The sequence below is a fragment of the Sminthopsis crassicaudata genome, chromosome 4, assembly GCF_048593235.1.
Source record: "Sminthopsis crassicaudata isolate SCR6 chromosome 4, ASM4859323v1, whole genome shotgun sequence".
NCBI lineage: Eukaryota > Metazoa > Chordata > Mammalia > Dasyuromorphia > Dasyuridae > Sminthopsis > Sminthopsis crassicaudata.
The window spans coordinates 432838608-432857982 of NC_133620.1; the positions used below are offsets into that span (position 1 = coordinate 432838608).

At 43.8% G+C, this 19375-nt stretch overlaps 1 protein-coding gene across 7 annotated transcripts in view; it reads right to left on the reverse strand.

Moving 5' to 3' along the window:
- Positions 1–19014, reverse strand: part of SYT6 (synaptotagmin 6) — a 66809-nt gene extending 47795 nt beyond the window's left edge. For 3 of the 7 annotated variants that reach the window (XM_074263123.1, XM_074263119.1, XM_074263122.1), the window contains exons 1-3: positions 17199–17933; positions 9764–10035; positions 6932–7490 (exon numbers count right to left, since the gene is read on the reverse strand). In XM_074263123.1, the coding sequence (XP_074119224.1) occupies positions 6932–7490; positions 9764–10035; positions 17199–17204 (837 nt within the window). In that variant the 5' untranslated portion in view covers positions 17205–17933. Of the gene's footprint in view, positions 1–6931; positions 7491–9763; positions 10119–17198; positions 17934–18870 lie in introns of those variants that run through there. The other 4 variants (XM_074263120.1, XM_074263124.1, XM_074263121.1 and 1 more) reach the window with 3 other exon arrangements.
- Between the last annotated feature and the right edge of the window lie 361 nt (positions 19015–19375).

A 19375-nucleotide genomic window follows, 5' to 3' on the forward strand; every position in this document is an offset into this window, starting at 1 on the left:
GCCTGACTATCTATCTATCTATCTATCTATCTATCTATCTATCTATCCATCCATCTGTTTATTTATCTCTATCTTTTGGGGAGATTATATTTTACATTTTTTAAGAGAAGAAAGGTACACTGAAATGATACCCATCAGCCTGACATTCTGGAGATTTATGACTATAATTAGAATCTATAGCTCATTTCCTTTTGTTGTTAACATTAACATGTTTGGCGTAAAAGCCAGAGAAATAAGTGCTTTTTCTAAAGCACCATGATGGAGTCGGAGACCATTTGAGCTGGAAGAGATCTTGGAAGTCAGTGCAGTCCCCATACTTTACAAATAAAAAAGCTCAGAGAAAACTGAAGATAATTACCCATGATCACATACACCTCCTAAATAACAGAGTAGATGCTAGATCCAGGTCTTCTAGCTCCCAGTTCTATACTTGCTACTTCCCTTCCTTAAAGACCTTGCCTCCTTGCCCTCTTCCCTCACCTCAAAGCATAAGGCATAGAGTGTGATTAGTACTGTTTTTCACTCTAGCTACTTCCCCTTCTCCCTTTCTCATCTAACTCTAGACTGCTTGGGACTCTTGAAAAAGGCAGGAAGATGAGGAGTTCATTAGGGTCACCACCACACTGCGTATTTATGGTGCCAATTACAAATTCTCATCCCCTGCCACAGAACAGAATCCACAGTAGGATTAGCCGTGCAGTACATACGAGGGTCTAAGGCCTTCTCAGCAATAACGACAATATTACAGAGATGTTGGCAAACCCAGATGACGGCTTTTCCATTATAATGATAAATCTACAGCTTTATATAGAAATAATAAGACTGGGCCAGGGTAGGGGGGTAATGCAAAGGTAAGGAACAGCCCTTATTTTTGTCAATATAAGTATGTGAAGGAAGGTAAGAGGAAGCTGGGAAATGTGAGAAATAATTGGTGGTCCTTCCTGAAGATAAACAGAGGCAACACAAGCTGGGAAGGCGAAAGAGTCTTCTGCTTAGGACCACAATTGTTTGGGTATCCTCAAAGCATGGAGAAAGGTAATGACCACCTAAGAATCTGAGTTTCTATGATTCAGTGTATGGTAAAAGAGAACTGACAGGCTGAAGCAGAAAAAACAGTCTGCTTGTCTCTAACCAATGTAGAGTGAAAATTCTAATTAAACAGGCTCTGAATTTTTGAGGGGTGAGAGAGAGTGAAGGTGAGTACATGTACCTTGAGGCTCTGTTTACTTTGTTGTCTAAAGGAACAGTTTTTGAAATTTTTGTCTAAATGTCTACTGAAAACCACTTCTCAGGGTGCATTTTATTTACCATCCAGTCACTGAAAATGAATGGGAGAATGACTTTATAATCCTGAACTTTATAGTCTGAGACTAAGGTGAATGCTGCAGGTACCGGTAGGCACCTGTCCCTTTCTTTACCTGTTTGAATCTCTTGCAGCAAGAGTGAAAAGCAATATCCAAAGAAGACATCTGATCCCAAAGCAAATCTGCTCTCCTTGGTCTTCAAGGCTTCTAAATACCAAAGCACCTCCAATTCCCAAAAGCAGCGTGAGACAGTCAGGACAGTATTGGATTTGAAGGCAGAGGACGTGTCCAAATCTCAATTTTACAACATGATGTCTCTATGGTCTTGGGTAAGTAGCTTCATTTTTTTCCTCATTTCAAAACTGATGGGGTTATACTAGATGGTCCCGAAAGTCTTCCCCAGCATGAAATCTATGATTCCTATGTCACCCTTCCCCCCCCTCATTACTTTGTCATTTTCTAACATGGCATTTGCATCCAGCCATATCATCCTGCTTGCCACTCTCCATACACAGCTTATCCATTCTAACTTCTGCTTTTCACCAAGCCATATTCCAATCCTCTTTCAACATCTGGTTCGATATTCATTGTATCAAGTGCTATGAAATATTTCCTTTAGGAAACCTTCCCTGGTTCTGAATCAATAGAATTGATTCCAATTCTGATCCTTTCCTTACCATGCAAGTGTTTTTAGTATTTATGCACAGCATTCCCACTAAATCATGCTGCATTCATCCATGGATTCATTCAAATGCAATGAACTTAGGAATAGTATACCTGGTTTCAAGTCCCAATTTGGCTACTGACCATCAGCTGTGGGTCTTTGGATGAAGCTCTTAAGTTTTCTGACAATTGATTTCCTCATCTGCAAAATTGGGGATAACCATACCTGCAATATTTACCTCAAAGAGATGTTTCACAAATTATAAAATGTTACATAAATGAATTATTTTTGTAAGTAGCAGTATTAGTAAAAGGAAGACTGTTGGAATTAAAATACAAAGATCTAGGTTCAAGTCTTGACCCCATTAACACTTACTAGGCTGAGGGTCTTTGCAAGTCCCTGGACCTTTCTAAATTTGTTTTCTCAGCTGAAAATGGGGATAATTATACTTGCAGTTCATTCCTTACAAATATGTTGTGAGGAACATGCTTTAGAAACTAGGAAGTGGGATCCTATGTAAGCTATTGCTATGGAACCTTTTCCAGAGTGAGAAGTAATATGATTTGGTAACTATAGAACTGGTTTCAGTATCAGAGAATGTGATGGAGAGAGAATATGAGAGAGAGACTGCAAGAGAGAGAAATGAGAAACAGAGAGAGACAGAGACAGAGAGCAAGAAAGACACGTACACACACAGAGAGGGAGATAGAACCATTTGAGGCACTAACAGGGAAAATAAGATTCTACGCAGGACATGATCCCCTGGGAATGTCCCAGTTTTGTTAGAGCAATAAGACATAAGTAAATTAATAGAATATTATACCAGGCAGGATATGATTATTTGCTCCAAAAAAAGAGTGATATACAGCAGTGATGTCAAAGTCCAATGGAAAAGGGGCCACCAAATTGTCCAGAAGGATCTCTGCAGGCCACATACTGATTTAGAAAACCACATATTAACAACATTTTATTTAACTCATTAAATATTTCCTAATTACATTTTAATCTGGTTCAGACTGCATTCAGGACGGTTGCAGGGGCTCATCATATGGCCCAATCCATCTAAAGAAGGGGGTGAAGGGAGATGAAAGGAGCAATAGAAAGGCTTCATGGGAGAGATGGGGGAAGAAGACCATTGCAGGTGAGGGAAATATGAGATGAAGCCTGGAAGTAGGTATGAGCAGAGTGAGTTTGATGGAATGGATGAGTCTGGGTGGACAAAGGGTTAGCATCCAGACAAGGTTGGATGGATAGGCTAAGCTTACAGCACTGTGCAAGGCAGACTTTTTAAGCAGGAAGTAAAATGATGAAAACAATGCTTCAGGAGGATTAATCAAGCGCACGTGCAGGAAGAATGAGAAATGGAGAGACACCACAGGCCAGTCCCTCATCTCTATCCATCCCCTCAGTAACAACTCCAGTTCTTTGGGTATTCCATCAATGCTATAGACAGGCTGACTTGGGCCTTCTAGGCCAGGGGAAAACTGGGATTTCGAAGAGTCAGCACAAACCAAAAAGCTTGCTTGCCCTCTCTGCTCTCCTCCCTCTTTTCCCCCCCAAAGTGGCAGGGGATGTATCTTAAGGCGGGCAGTGTGATCTGTTCTTGGAAGAGGCACCCACCTTCTGCCAGGCTCACTTGAGAATAATGAAACTGGCCAGCATTCAGGGAAGCAGAGCAAATCTGGGGAATCATTCTGCCCAGAGGAGACCCTGAGACCTGTGTGAAATAGAGTCATTCCTTCAAAGTAGGGATTCTAAATCTATGGCTGTCTGGTGAACCCTGTCTTAAAATAATGTTTTAAAATTCATAAAATATATAGGATTACAAAGGAAACCAAAGGTTAGTGAATAAAAGATTTAATTGTCTTCCCATCAGAGTTCACAGATTCACTAAAATCTATCTACAGACTCCTTAGGGGAGTTAAAATTAAAAAGTAATGATAATGATGATGATGATGATGATAGCTAATATTTATAGAGTGCCTACTATGTGCCAAGTACTGTTCTAAGATAATTATGTTCTCATCTGATCTTCACAACTCTGGGAGGTAGGTGTTGTTATTACCCCCCATTTTACAACAATCAGTCTCTAACACCCATAATACTTACTAGACATTAACTTTCCGTCCAGCCTTATGGATACAGGGTTCTGAAGGTGGGAGCCACAGGCTTGGATTCTGGCTCTTTCGTGACTTAGGGCAAGTCCCCTTAAACTCCCTAAGCCCGAGACTTCATTTGTAAAAAGAGGAGGCTGGACCACATGACCTCTCAGGTCCATCTCATCTTAAAGCTGATGATCCTACACTTCCAATGTTTCATCAGGGTGAGGCAATATCCCTGGGTCCTTGAAAGCTTAAGTTCCAAAATATCAAAGCTTCTTCACATGTGGGCCTGACTTTCTGGCAATGTGGCTAGGCCATTAGGTCAAGATCAGCCCTACTTGTCTTTGAAGTCAGAATCACAGAACATTGATACTGGAAGGGATCACGTATTCAAATCCTGTCATTTTTCAGGTAGGTCTGGACTTAAAATCTGGTCTCAGACCCTTATTACCTGTGTGACCTTAAGCAAGTCACTTAACCCTATTTGCCTCAATTTCCTTATCTGTAAAATGAGCTAGAGAAGTAAATGGCAATTTTTTCTAGTATCTTTGCCAAGAAAATCCTAAATGAGGTCACAAAGAGTCAAACATAACTGAAATTACTGAACAATTTTGCAGATGAAGAAACAGAGACTTAAAATGCTAGTGACTTTTACTCAAGATCACCCAGCCAGTGTAACAGAGCAGGGATCTAAGGGACCTCTAAATTTAGTTCTGTTTCTACTGCAGGACTGACTGAAATCCTCTTTCCTCTCCCAAATCTTCTCCCTGACATGGAAGCAGAAAGAGGACAGACAATATTGCTTGGAGCACAAGTGACACGTCATCCTGCCCTTCTGCCCCTGTGCTGGGGCAGATGCCTGTTGCCTTTTCTTGATTACTGTCCCCTGGGAATTCCCCTGCAGACTGTATAAGTAGAGGGTGGGGATAGACTTTCTCCCCAGGATGTATACAAGTCACCATAATGGATTCTGTCCCTTGGGAGACTGAGAAGCAAGAGCAGAAACAGATGTAAACTTCTAAGTGATTTATAGACAAGAGCTCCTGGGCTCTGGGCCGACTCTGATTTGCCGTTCCTTCCTCCTTGCCTTCCTTGCCTTGCTGCCTGTGCTGTAGGGGAGGTAATGTTGGGAAGGCAGAAGGAGCAGAAGTGTTAGGAAGCCACATATGGCTAGCCAGGAGCCCTGGGGGTGGAGAGAGCCATAGGTCTTTGGGAAAACAAATGGACAACTCCAAGCATTCCTCCCTCCATGATTGGCAGCTGGAGCCACCATCAGCTCTGGAAGTTGTATGTGTGTGTGTGTGTTCATGTAATAGATTGATGCTGCCCCATTGTTGCCTCTCAAGGGTAGAAGCAGGGGCCATCAAGAAATTTATTGGTTTTTTTCTTGTTTTGTCCCTTTCTCTATGTGTCTATGTCTATCTCTTACCAACCTTTCCCTACAGGTTAGGATGATTCCCAATTAATCAATCAATAAGTATTTATTAGGCATTAACTACACAGCAGGTCCTTTGCTTTGTACTGGGGATATTAGGATAACAATGTAAGAATTCCTGCCCTCAAGAAGCTTACAATCCTCTGGGATCTTTATCAACTATACTTTAGCAGTTCAATTTAGCTTCCATTTATTGATTATCTTCTATGAAGAGGAAGAATTAAAGGTGGAGAGAATGTCAGAGGGACTCTGGGAAAAGGAAAGCCGGTAACCGCTAAAGGAACCCTATGACAAGCTAAGTGACTGGAGATGCTCACCCAGCCAGCACAGCCAGGTTCTGCACGAGACTTAGCACTAAACATCAGGAAGGTGCAACAATACCAAAGTTAACCGTATTTCACTCACTGTCTACCTGAATACACCAGCTGACCTGCACCAAGGGACTCTGAAGACATAATGTATACCACGCCAGAGACACTCAGGAACAGTTCTCTGCCACTTGGAAGAGTCTACCACCATTGTATAGGACTGACCATATCTGGGAAAAGTAGGTAGTTGAGGGTCATAGGGATCAGGACTAAAGCGTCAGGTCTGTGGCTCTTTGGACTAAAAATCTCCCACTTGAAACTCGCTTCCCATCTTTTTGTCAATAATGTCCTTCCCTATCTTCAAAACCCCGTTTGAGACTGGGTGCCAGAAAGCCTCCTCTGAATAATCTCAATTCATTGGAATCACTTTAGCTCCCGACATATGTGTACAGCTCCCGACAGTTCTCCTAACTTCCCCCTGTTTCCATGAATTTCCATTTCCTATTAAACCTTAGAGCTCACCAAGAACAAAAGCCATAACTTTTTTTTCTTTTTTTTTGCTGCTGAAGCAATTGGGGTTAAGTGACTTGCTCAGGGTCACACAGCCAGGAAGTGTTAAGTATCTGAGGTCAAATTTGAACTCAGGTCCTCTTGACTTCAGGGCTGGTGCAATATCTACTACATCAACTAACTGCCCCCATGACTGTTCTTAATCATTTTCCTGGCATTAAAAAAAAAAAAAAGGCCATGTGATCTCTGTGTATTGTTATCTGGTAGACTCTTGTCTCGTGGGTGCATGAATTATACATCCCAGTTCTAAGATGGGAAATCAAGGCACGGTGGGTAAAAAGAAATCTCAAAATATGAAATGAGGCAGGAACAAAGGCACTGATATAAATTAAAATTCTCTTTCTATGCTCCAACCTTTTGGCTCTGTTTTGATTTCTACAACTTGGAACAGGTTCAGATGGCACCCATGGGAAGAGTGTCCAATGTCCCTTGCTTCTCCCTCCCTATTTTGGAGGTTATCCAACAGACCATCAGAAAACAGCCTACTGCCTTCCAAGAGCTGTCAGCCCTACCCCAAGAAACTGCAGACAATAGAAAGAGGTACTCACGCTGGTGGCGTACTGAATGTCCTTCCAGATAGAGGTCTCTCGGGACAGGTCAGAAGCCTCAAAGAGGTTGTCCAAGATAACCTCCCCGATCATATCGTGGCGGGAAAAGCGGTCGAAGTCGAAGACGCTGAGATGGAGCTTCCGGTCAGCCAGCTCCTCGTAAGGAACAGGGAAGTGGAAATTCTCGTCAAAGGTGGGATTCAGGGTCTTGCGATGGACGCGGGTCTGCAGCTTGCACTTGCGGTCGGGCAGGAGGTAGATCTTGACGTAGGGGTCTGAGCTGCCACAGAAGTCCTTGGCAGGGAGGTCAAAGGCCTTCAGGATCCGGACCACCAGAGTCTCGTTCTCGTAGTCGTACTTCAGGCTGAAGTTGATCTTCCCGCAAGTCTTGGCAGCCTCGTTCTTGCCCTCCTCATCATCGACGGACTTTTGTTTGTACAGCTCGGGCTTGATGCGGCCGATGCTGGTAGGCTGCTCGGCTGCAGGTGGGGGGTCATTGCCATAATCCACACTGGAGACGTGCATCTGCCGGGGCAGGTGGCGCTTAAAGGAGGTGTGCCTGGGAGTGGGCAGGGAAGGGGAAAGAGAGGTCAGGGCTGCAGTCAACAAACCTTTAAGTACCTACTATGTGCAAGCTCTGAATTAGATACAGGAAATTCAGAGTTGAAAAATGACAATTCTTGGGGCCACTGGTTGGTGCAGTGGATAGAGCATCAGCCCTGAAATCAGGAGGATCTGAGTTCAAATCTGGTCTCAGACACTTAACACTTCCTGGCTGTGTGACCCTAAGCAAGTCACTTAACCCCAATTGCCTCAACAACAACAACAAAAAAATGACATTTTTTTGCCTTTAAGGATTCAAAATCAACACATTTTAAATCAATGAGCATATATTATTCATTCACTGACAGGTGCTAGGGGAGATACAAAATTTAAACAGAACATGATCACTGTCTTCATGGGGCTTACAGAACAGAAAGGAGATGTGGCCTCTACATAAATAAATCAAGCATCTAGGATAGCAGAATGGTTGGAGTGTTGGACTTGAAATAATCAGGAAAATTAAATTTAAAGCCTAACTCAAATACTTTACAGTCTATGTGATCTTAGGTAAGTTCACATAACCTCTCTGAACCTCAGTTTCCTTATATGTGAAATAGGATAATAGCAGTAAGGACCAAAAATATGATGTAATGATGATATAATGATAAGATGATATAATAAATGAAATTTAAATAAATATCTAGAAAGCATTTATTAAACATTCAAGTGCAATATAAATGCACTTACAATTACTTACTGTTACTTTTGCCAATAGTAATGGTGCAAAGCTGCATAAATGTAAAAGGTTTTTTGCTCCTACAATTTCTGTTCCTATACTGAGCAGAATTGGGAAAATTGTGTGTCAGAGTCAATAGAGTACTTGGAAACAGGCCATTTGCAATCTGCTTGACTCTTAAAAATTCCTCTGTCTTCATTGGAAATATGGAAATAATAATGAGTGTACAACCTAGGTCAGCAGCATTATGAGAAAATGGATCCCAAAGTCCTATAGAAATGCCTTTTTCATGGAAGAGTTGGTATTTGATTTGGATCTTAAACATTGTATGAGAAGGCAAACAGGGTGGTGGAGGGTCTGAGGAGTAGAGAAGGCATTTCAGGCATGGGGAACAGCTGGGGTAAAGGTTTGGCAGGAGAAAGCACAGGAGTGGGCAGTATAAGAGAAGTAACCCAAGTTGGAGATACAGGAGGCATCCAGGAGGTGCTGTGGATGGAGAATTGGGCCTCGGACACTAGTTAGCTGTGTGACCTTGAGAAAACCCCTATTTGTCTCAGTTCCTCATCTGTAAAATGAGAACGGACTGGAGAAGGAAATGGCAAACCAGTCCAGTGTCTTTTCCAGGGACTTTGTCCTTGTCATGTAGAATGAGACACAATCAAACAACAGAATGAATATGCAGAGATGAATAGTATTGGATAACTCTGGAAAAGTAGGGAGCTCATAGATTGTGGATGCCTTGAACTTAATGGTGAAGTTTTGGGATTTGGGGTGGGGTTTTTGTGCACAGTAACAACACCGGATCTATGAAGAAGGAAGATCAATGAAATGAAGGATGACTTGGAGCTTGGAGGAGGGAGCACATGACAGGGAGATGGGAAGACCCATTAGGAGAATATTAAAATACTCTAGCTGAGTGGTAATGAACCTGCACAACCTATGGGAGGGGCCAATCCAGGTAATGATATGGTAAGGAAAGAAAAGAGGTAAAGCAAAAGGTTAGGAGAGATGGGAAGAAGAAGAGAGATCCCTTTCAGTTCGGGAAAAAGGAAAGCTTCATTCAGGAGGTAGAACCTGTGTTGGTCCCTGAAAAAGTAGGTTTTCAACAGGCAGAAATGGGATCCATGCTGGTTCTCTGGTATTCCAAGCCAAAGATACAAGGGTAAGAGAAGGTAGGATGAGACCAAAGCTTGAGAGAAAGAACTCTCAGGTATACACAATGATGAGACATCCCTCATCACTTCCCAACAGCCCTCATTGATGAACTGCTTCAATAATCACAATATTGCCCTCTTAGCTAACATGCTGGTGGTCTTTAAATATTCCCAAGGCATTTTCAAAACTTTATATTTTTATGTAGTTAAGGAGAACTACTTTGTCTCATCTTCAAATGAGATATTTGTAAAGTGCATAGCACAGGGTCTGGCACATAGTAGGCACTTAATAAAAGCTCCTTCCCATTCCCCTTTCCCTTTCTCTGCACCTTCTCAAAGGGTGAGATGAGGGGAAGAGGAGGTCTGTGTTTGAAGGAGGCAGGAGGGTAGACTCCTTACCTGATGGATGAGGCCGGCTCTGTGGTCTGCCGCTGCAGCCTTGTGTGACGCATGATGTGCTCCTTAACCGACATCTGCACTTCTGCCGGGATATCCGGCGACGTGTGGCTGATCTTCACCGCCGCCTCCAGGAAGCCAAGGGCGTTGGGGTCCTTCACCTTGTCGGCCATCGTATCTCTGAGACTGGGGCTGGGACTCTGGGGGGCCGCCAAGTTAGGGTTAGTAGAAGAGGGGCTGGAGGCCTCCTTGTTCCTCCAGGGCATCCAACACAGCTTCCAAAAGAGAAAGAAAAATACTGCCACCAAAGCCACGCCACACACAATAACTACCACAGCAAGGAGGCTGACGGAGGCGCCTACCAGCAGGGACAGGGCAGGCGGGGGAGACAGAGACAGACAGAATCGGGGGAAGGAGATGGCCAAGGGGGCAAGGGGGCCAGGGGGAAAGGGGAGAGGCGTTGGCAGGAGAAGCAGGGAGGGACCACACATGGGGACAAAGAAAGGAGAAAAGAAGAGAGTGGTCATGAGAAAGCTGCCAGGTCAAAGGGAAAAAAATGGTTTTTCAGCCAACTCTCAATTTTCCATCATGTGGATTATCTGCAGAAATGGTTTTGCCCCAAATGAGGTTGCCCTTATCACCCGGTATACATACATCTAGGCTGCCTCCTCTCCCTAGTGACTGTTATGTTCTCAAAGTATGAAAAATAAATTGATTAATAGCTAAACAACATGAACACTCAGTGAAGACTGAACTGAATTCTATATTTTGTCACCCACAGCACCTAACTAAGTGCTGATCAGGTGAGAGATTTAATGCTGTTGAGTTGAAATGTGCTACTTCAGAATGTGGCATTTATTATAAAATAAAAGGATAGACTCCCCCCCCCCCTTTTGTGATAGTAGTAGGGATTATCTGCTATTTGAGATTATACTATTGTGACTTGTTTCCATTCATGGGGATAATTGAGAGTCTTACCGGAAAACCTCATTTAGATGTTATGGCAGGTGACCTCAGACAGCACCCGAGAGTTACTGCTGACCCATGAAATCAAGCCAGATGAATCCCTCCCTTCCTCCCTTCTTCCTCCCATCACACCTCAGGAAGAAGTCCCTCTCCCCAACCCCCCACTGCTGCCCAAGGAGAGGGCTTGCAAGGTAAAGAATGGAGGTTACATCCTAGAGACAATAATGACCAAACCACCCATATTACCCCAACAACCAAACCAAGGGCATTCCCAGCACACCTGGGGTAGGTACTGACTCTGGACAGAAAGGCTAGAGGAGACCCAGAACAGGAGGAAAATGAATATTTTTTTTTCCCCTGCGAACCTCTGCGCAGCATTAAGGCTTTATCAAAGAGCCTTTGTTTCTTGTTCAAACTCTAGCAAACAGCTACACTTGCAATGGCTCTCCATTTCCTCATATTTTTAGTAGATCATTGTTATGGTCCCTTTCAGCTTTAATATTCAATGATTCTATAAACCTGAGACAATAAATGAACGCTAAGACTCCATGGGAGCAAGTTAAATAATCTGACACCATAAACCTAAAATGAGTCCTTCTCAGCCCTAAACTTCCTCCCCTGGAGTGTCTGGGGTTAGCAAAGGCCCTTCAATCTGCAAAGCCCATTGGATGACTCAGAAGAGAGTAGCAAAGGTAGGTTTGTACATATGGTGTTGTTATGATTGAGAGCACCGAGACAATCATAACACAGCTATTACACAACCCTAAGTCATTATGTGAGGGAAATAATAAAATAACAAAACATGTGCCACAAATTCAGGGATAGGGAAGTGGGGTGATTGTCTGGGGAGGGCTACATTGGGGCAGATAGATCCCCAAAGGAACTGGGACTGGCCTCTCCCCAAAGAATAGTCCAGCAGCCTGGAAAACTGATTTTCTGGTCCCTTTTAAAACCCACACTTGGGCTTTGCAAGCCAAAACACATCCAACAACAATTCAAGGCAAAAATCAGCTAAAAAGATGTCCTTATTTTAAGTAGTGGGGCGTTTCTAGATACTTCACATCTGTTCCCTGTTACAGTTGTTCTGGATATAATCCCTAAGAATATGAGTCACCTTAAAACACAAGGTATTTCTAGGGCTTCATTTCCCTTGGATCATGCCTTCTTTTCTCTGGTAATAATTTGAATTTTAATATGAATGGGGTGGGGGCAGGGAATCTATAGAACGGTAGAGTGCATTTAAATGTTCAGGCTGACAAAAACCTGAATCCAGATTAATTGATCTGGGTAGTTGCTATTTTGAATGGTCTCTGAAACACATGAATCCAGGCTGCTGCTTTCAGGCTGTGACTCAAAGCAAGTGGGATTTGTATATTAGGGATGATAACCCCCAAATTGCATGTTGGTTTTATGCCAACCAGAAGGTGCTTCTTTGGGGAGAACTTCAGGGAAAAAGAGTGAAGCTCACAAATCTCGGCCACAGGCAGGGTTGTTTAGCTCAGCTCAATGTGAGAGAACAGGGTGATGGATTCAGTTCCATTCAAAGCATCAGAACTGAAATCTAGCCAGCCTTCTCACTATTGCCCCAAGTCACAAGAGGATTGGGGTGACTGATAGCTCAAAATGAGGCTATCGGGTATACTGAGTGCTACCGACAGGCCCTCCTGACGTGTAACGCCACCCACCAATGGACCTGCTACAGTTAACCCATTAGTATCCATAACTATCTATAAGACACAAGCAAGAAAGAGTGCTACAATTCTCCACTGTGGAGATATGGGATAAGTTTCTCTCTCTCCTCTATTCCTCCTCTTCTTTCTCTCTGTCTCTGTCTCTCTTTGTCTCTCTCACACACACACAGTTTTTCACACAACTACCAGGAATTCTCCTGACTATTGAAGGATTGCAAGAGACAATAATTAATAGATTTTGTATTTGAAGTCAGGTGACTGATTTGAATCCTTTCAGTGCTATTTACTACACATATGACTGCAAGGAAATAATTTAATCTGGTCTCAATTTCCTCATCAAAAAAAGAACAAGCTGGATTTGAGAAGACCTGAAGATCTCTTCTAGTCCTAAATCTATGCTCTTTCGTGGTACAATGCAAAACCTTTGGGGAAACTTTCACTTTCCTGAGCCGGAAGTGGTTGGGAAAGGAAATCTGAAAAGCTTGAACTTCAGAAATTCTACAGGTTGGAATGGATTCATGACCTCTAAGCTTCCTCTTAGCTCTGAAAGTCCTTGCTTCAGGGTACAAAAAGGTAGACCAAAGAGTTCTCACCTAGGAATCAGGAGACCTGACTTCCAGCCCCAGTTGTGCCATTAGCGCTTACCTCTATGGGACACAATTTTCTCATATGTCAAAGTGAGAGGAATGGAGGAAGAACATCCAGACTTAGCCAGAAACCTAGACATAGGACAGATATCTCTGTGATTGTTTGTCCTTAGCTCTGTGATCCCTGTGGATCCTGCTGTTGTTAGTCTGCTCAGGGACTCTGATTTTATGATTCTATCAGTGTCACTATTTTGGGCTCTGTCCCTAGATCTGCAACTGGTAGAGAAGGTTCCTTCCCCAGGACCCTGAACAGAATCTGCCCGACCCTTTGTTTCCCAGATGTTCACCTGAAAAGGCGCTAATTCCTCCAAAGGCTAACAGGCCAACATCTTGTTGCCATTCACAACAATCCCTCCATGGCCAGGCTAAAGGCTCTCTTATGGCACTGTCTAAGGCCTTTCCCCTTTTTCTGAAATTACAGCAGGTTATTAATTAGCAGGCAAAGCCTTATCTCTCATATTGACACCTCATTTCCCCAAAGACTGGGCACAGATCCCCTCCATTCTTGCCCTTAAATTTCATCATTCCTCTTATCGCTTGCTATTGTTACCCTTTTTAAACTGGCTTCCATGTCAGGAAAAATCTATTTTGTTACAGTAATAGGCATTCTTGCTAACAGATTATAATTGAAAAGATAAACCAGAGAGAGGAAGCAAAGGAAGGCTCCTTTTCTTGCTTTATGAGGTTGGGTGGGCTTGACGTCAGGGTTTGAGTGAGGCTTCTGGGAGAATCTTAGAGACAGACCCCACTCAAACATGAGAGAGTTAATGCTACCTCTGAAGAGAAGTGCTCACAAACAGATAGAGATACTCAGAGACAGAAGTCAACACAAAGACAGAGGTTAGATATAGACAGTGACCTAAGGACCAGAACTCTCCAGCATTGGAGACACCGAGCTGAAAGGCACAGAGTGACAAAGATAGAGTGACAAGAGACACAGAGAAATATATGTAAACTCAGAGTTAAGAGACGCAGAAAGGTAGATACATAAAAAGCAGAGGCCCACAGATAGAGAAATATAGATATTGACAGAAATACAATGAGAGAGAGAGATCTTGGATGTTTTCAGAGGACAGTTCAGGTTCACAGTGAGAAGATACTTGGACCAATACTGTATAGTTGTGCCCTTCTACCACTCCAAGAGACAGAGATGAGCCAAGAATTAAAGGCCAGGAGCAAGAGAAGATAAGAGAAGAGAAATTAAATCCCTGAAGCTTTCTTTCCAGGGTGGATTACTTCCATGCCCCAAGCCCTGAAGTCTTCCCATGGGGAAGGTCCACTTTCAGCTCCCTCCCTCCTCTGGGAAATCGAAGAGGTTGAAAAGCAGCTCACAGACCATCAGGTAATTAGCCAAAGGTCCTCTAGAATGGGCCAACCCTGATCGCCTCAGAAAAGCAAGAGAGTATGTACATATGTGTGTGTGTATGCTTTGTGTGTGTCCCTGTATGAAGGGAGCAGTAGTGTTTGGAAGAGCAAGGTTAAGGATGGGGGAGGGTAGAGTTGTCTTATTCTGAGAATCTCAGATTCAGCTCATTAATAAAATGGTCCATTTGGCTTGTGAATTCATTAGGAGAACCCAGTGTAATTAAAATTCAGGGTTTTGGGGGGTTGTGTTTGCTCTTTTTCACTTCTTCCAGAGATCCAGGCCAGAGCTACCAATGGGGATAATTAGCAGAGTCCAAACAGAGAAGGGATGAAGGCTCCCCAATGAAGCTATGATGAGGGAAGACAATAGTGGGCTAATTACTGAAACACTGAGCTTTATGACTACATGCCTGCTCTCACCATCATTAAGGAGATTCATAGACAAATAGGAGACTAATGTGAGGAGTTATATTTAATAGAGTTCTGGCTGTAATTTAGCAATTATTAGTATTATTATTTTGGCAGTTTGCAACGAAAAGCTTTCTATCGGCTTAGTCACTGGTTGTAGCCCTAAAGTTGGGAATCAACGGGAGGGGCAGGCAAAGGTGTGATTGAGAAACTGGAGGGGGAGAGAGAGAAAGAAAGGAAAGAAGGAAGGGAGGGAGGAAAGAAGGAAGGAAGGGAAAGAGGAGGAAGGAAAAGGAAAGAGAAGTAAAGAAGAGAAATATGGAACCAGGTAGGTGGTATAGTGAATAGAATGCTAGGACAGAGGCAGGAATACTTGAGTTCAAATCCTGCCTCAGACATATATTAGCAATGTGACCTTGGGCAAATCACTTAATATTGTTTGGTTTTAGTTTTCTCATCTGTAAAGTGGGGACAATAATGGCACCTACCCAGTGGCTTGTTGTGAGAATCAAATGAAATAAATGCATTTAAAGCATTATTTAACACTATTACTAAAAAAAGAGAAGGAAATATGGAGAGACAGTGAAAGGATGATGTTCCATGTTCCTCTCTATCTGCATTGAGATCAGTGAGAAAAGAGAAGTCTGTATGGGTTTTTGGACAAGCAAAGATTTACTCTAAGAAGCCCCTAAGTCAAGGGATGGAAGTGTACATCAGGAAACCAAGAGCTAAAGATTGAACCCCCGTGACTCTCCTCCAAAGTCTCATTTTAATTCTTAACCAGCAGAAATTGCGTTCCTTAAAGCCTTCTTTTCAAGACAGGACCAGACAGAACTTTGGGTCTGTTCCATCCATGACCATATATTAATGATTGTCTTGGCATGTGACACCAATCCTAAAAGGTTCTGTCCCAACCCCTAACTATAAAAAGCAGCCCAACCTACCCTCTGTAAATAGGGAAGAGGGCAATAAATGAAAGAGTTCTACAATGGAGCATTCTTTAGCCCAACATCCCTTGTGCTAAAGCAGATACTAATCTGTAAACTTAAAATATTTTTTAAAGAATGATTTCAATATAATTGAGTTTTTTGGTTATTCTATATTTGGTTATTCTATATTCTATTCTATATTCTATATGGTTTTATTTTATGCTCATGACACATAAAAGGTTAAGAGACCCCGTCTTGATATTTCTACCACCTTTATGGGAAAAACAGAGTTTTTAGTCTCAGAAGAGTAGGTGTTCTCGAATATACCACTATCGGATTATAGGATCTAGAATTCTGGAAAACTCTTTCTGGATTAGGAACATCATTTCCAGATTCTCTAAGCTCCTGACACTCTGGATCTCTTCTCTTAATCTTCAAGAAGCTATGAGTTCATAATCCAGAACTGTTTCTCCATCCTCTCCAGATGAACAGATAAGAGAGCTGCTGGAGCCAAAAATATAATAAAATAAAATCTATATGGTAGATTTATAAATCTACATGATGAATTTAAGGTAGCTTTAAACAGTAGACAATATATCACTAGAGTAGTACTTGAAGAATTCTTTTCAGTTTAGTAAAATCTACCAAAGCTTGTGTTCACCTTTGTGACTCTAGAGTTCCCTTCATGCCATATGAGGTATATGACTTATAAAGGTCTCCACTTCCTCAAAGTAAAATTGAAATTGTCTTACTGTAAGAAACTGACAGAACTTCTGGTCATAAAGTTAAGAAAATAGATATATGAATGTATTAAATGAGATTGTTTTGTATTTAATTTGTCATCACCAAATAGGAAAAAGCTTCTTTCTCTATGTTAGAAAGGGCCACATTCAAAGACAGGGAGGTGAATTAAAAGTTATTTCTGGAGTCATTAGACAAATGAACAAAAACCACATTCTTCTCATTGTCACCAACAGTTTACTACCAAATTCCAATCTGTTCTCTCTAATGGGAGAGATGGAGTTTCTAATAGAAACTGAGAAAGAGGCCTAAAGAATCAGAGGTGGGAAGAAATTTTGAGGTGGAAAGCTAAGCTCTAATCAAAATGGGAAAGCTAACCCTTAATGAAGCCCCTTCCTCCAGTTCTCCAGCTCTGCCTGGGGCTGTCAGTGACTCAGCAGCCAAAGTTACCCCCAGGGGGAGAACTCAAACTTGCTTTCTGAATCTGCAAGGAGAAGAATCCAGCTTCACCTTCAAAACCTCTCCCAAGTATTTGCCCCTTTCCCCAGCTCCCACCCCCATTAGTTTAGGTTTTAGACACCTAGACAAAAGGGTGCTCTCCCTTTAAAGGCCTCCGGGGCTGAGCTAACATAAAGCATCCATCAGTGGCTCCTACATCCCATCTCCCCACTGTCAGCAAACTTTGACTCACATCCATCCCTCTGGCTGCTTCTAGTTCAGCTGCAACCCTCAGTGGATACAGAGGGCTGGTCTTTCTCCTCCGGAGAAAAATGGAAGTCAGTCATCCCTCAGCCTCCTCTCTCTGAGGAGGGTCAGGGAGAGGAAACCAGGTTCCAGAGGATGACAGGTGGCTTTGTGGAACAGGCCTCAAAGGGAGAGTGATTTTGAGAGGAAGGCTGCTATTGGAGGACTGGGAGGGAGGTACTGAGAGATTGTAGAACTGGTGGAGAAAATTGGAAGAATGTCAGGATGTATTTCTTTTCAGGATGGGGGTCTCCCCAATCCAGGTGCATCTCTGTTCAGCATGCAAACTATCTACAAGCAATATAGAATTATCAAGTCCTGAAGAATGAGGACCCAAGAAACTAGAGACAGGAAATGAGAAATGGAGTGAAAAGAGAACTGGTTTAGGATTCAAAAGACTTGAATTCAAATCCTTCCCTTGTCACTTACAATCCATGGGGCTTTGGAGCTCAGTTTCCTCACTTGCAGAATATGAAGGCTGGGCTAGATGCCTTTCAAGGTCCTTTTCAGTTCTAAATTTATAATTCTGTGATCTTAGAAGCTCCCACATCTCCATCAATATCATTAACTACAAAGCATACTCTGTCTCGTTTGGTCGTCCGGCTTTACTTTATTGTCTACAAGTTCTTTCTAATGTCTAACTTCAGTTCCTTCTGCAGCAGTATCAACCCATTAATTAAAGATTCAGTAGATATGGAGAACAGCGCCCCCTTCCACCCACCCGAGCTGAACTAAGCTTGAGCTGACCCAAATCTTAGACGCAGCACCCCCTCCCAGTACCGAGTGAGTGATCCCAGCTCTCAGCTCCCGGGTCTTTTTGGATTTCTCACCTTTGACCCAGAGGAACAGACACAAGTAACAAATGGCCAGGCTTCCACTCCTAGATAGTTCAGAACAGAAACCCACTGTCACTCATTGCTATCGAGGACGGGACTAGGTTTTTTTGGCTTTAATTTCGCTAGGGGAGGAGGATGGGGATAGGGAGCATGGGAATTAAATTCCAGCTTCTCTCTTGCCCCTTGCCCCACTCCCTGGCTTGCAGCTTCCTACTAGCGCCGTGTAGACAGACACCCATGCTGGTGAGGCCTTGAGAGATGTCCCCCACGGCTCTACAGTGGCCCCCCCAACCTCCAGGGACTTAGAAAAGAGGGCTGGGGGGTAGGGAGCACAGACAGACCCTAGTCTGCTTTTCATCTCTGTAGAATTTCCCGATACCCTCTCCCATTCGACCCTAGTTCCATACAGAGAGGTTCGGCTGCTTGCAGGTGGGGGGCTGACCTCGAATCTCCTAACCCCCTCCGAGTCCCCCCATCTCAGTCTTGTACCCCGCTGTGCTACCTCCCCACCAGATGTTGGAATCCGGACAAAGAATCAACATCTGCAGACTGCGAGATTGGGGGGGGGGTGACTGCAGGAAGCTCATCAGGTCCTCAGAAACCTAGGTAAACGCCCCCTCATACTCTAGACCCGGTACTTCTCCCCCACCCCCACCTCTGCCACCACAAAGTCCCCCATGGTGTCTAGATTGCCCAATAGCCACTGTCGCGACTCCGCTGAGCCATTGCGGCCGCGCGCCGGGCCCCAGCCTAGGGGCTCCGGGCTCCGGGCTCGGGACTCACCCGGCTCGGGTTCCCGCTTTGGCTCCGCAGCCTCTCTGGGGCCGGCTCTGAGTGTCGGGTCCTGGGGGCTGCAGGAACTAAGGCGCCCGGCTCGGAAAGTCAGAGAGGAACCGGCTCAGTCCCGGCACCGCCCCGAGTCCGAGTGAGTCACGGAGAGAGCGCGAGCGAGTTATAGAGGTGGTGGTGGTAGGGGGTGGGACGGGGACGCGGAGACACCCTCCCCCCTCCTCTTCCCCCGCCCCCCGCGGGGACAGAGAAATAGAGCCAGAGAGAGGCACTGGTACACAAAACCCGAGATCGAGACAGAGTCGACGCAAGTTTCTCGCTATCATTTGGGGGGGCTAGTTGCACCTCCCGGGAGACAGGGATATAGAAATAGAGACGCAGACACAAACGTCTCTGCAACTGAGGAGGTCTGTCAGCTCCTCCTCTGACCTTTCCCGGGGGGTTTTGCCTTCTCTTTGTGGGAAGAAAATTTACCTCCCTCCTACAGAGGGAGGGAAAC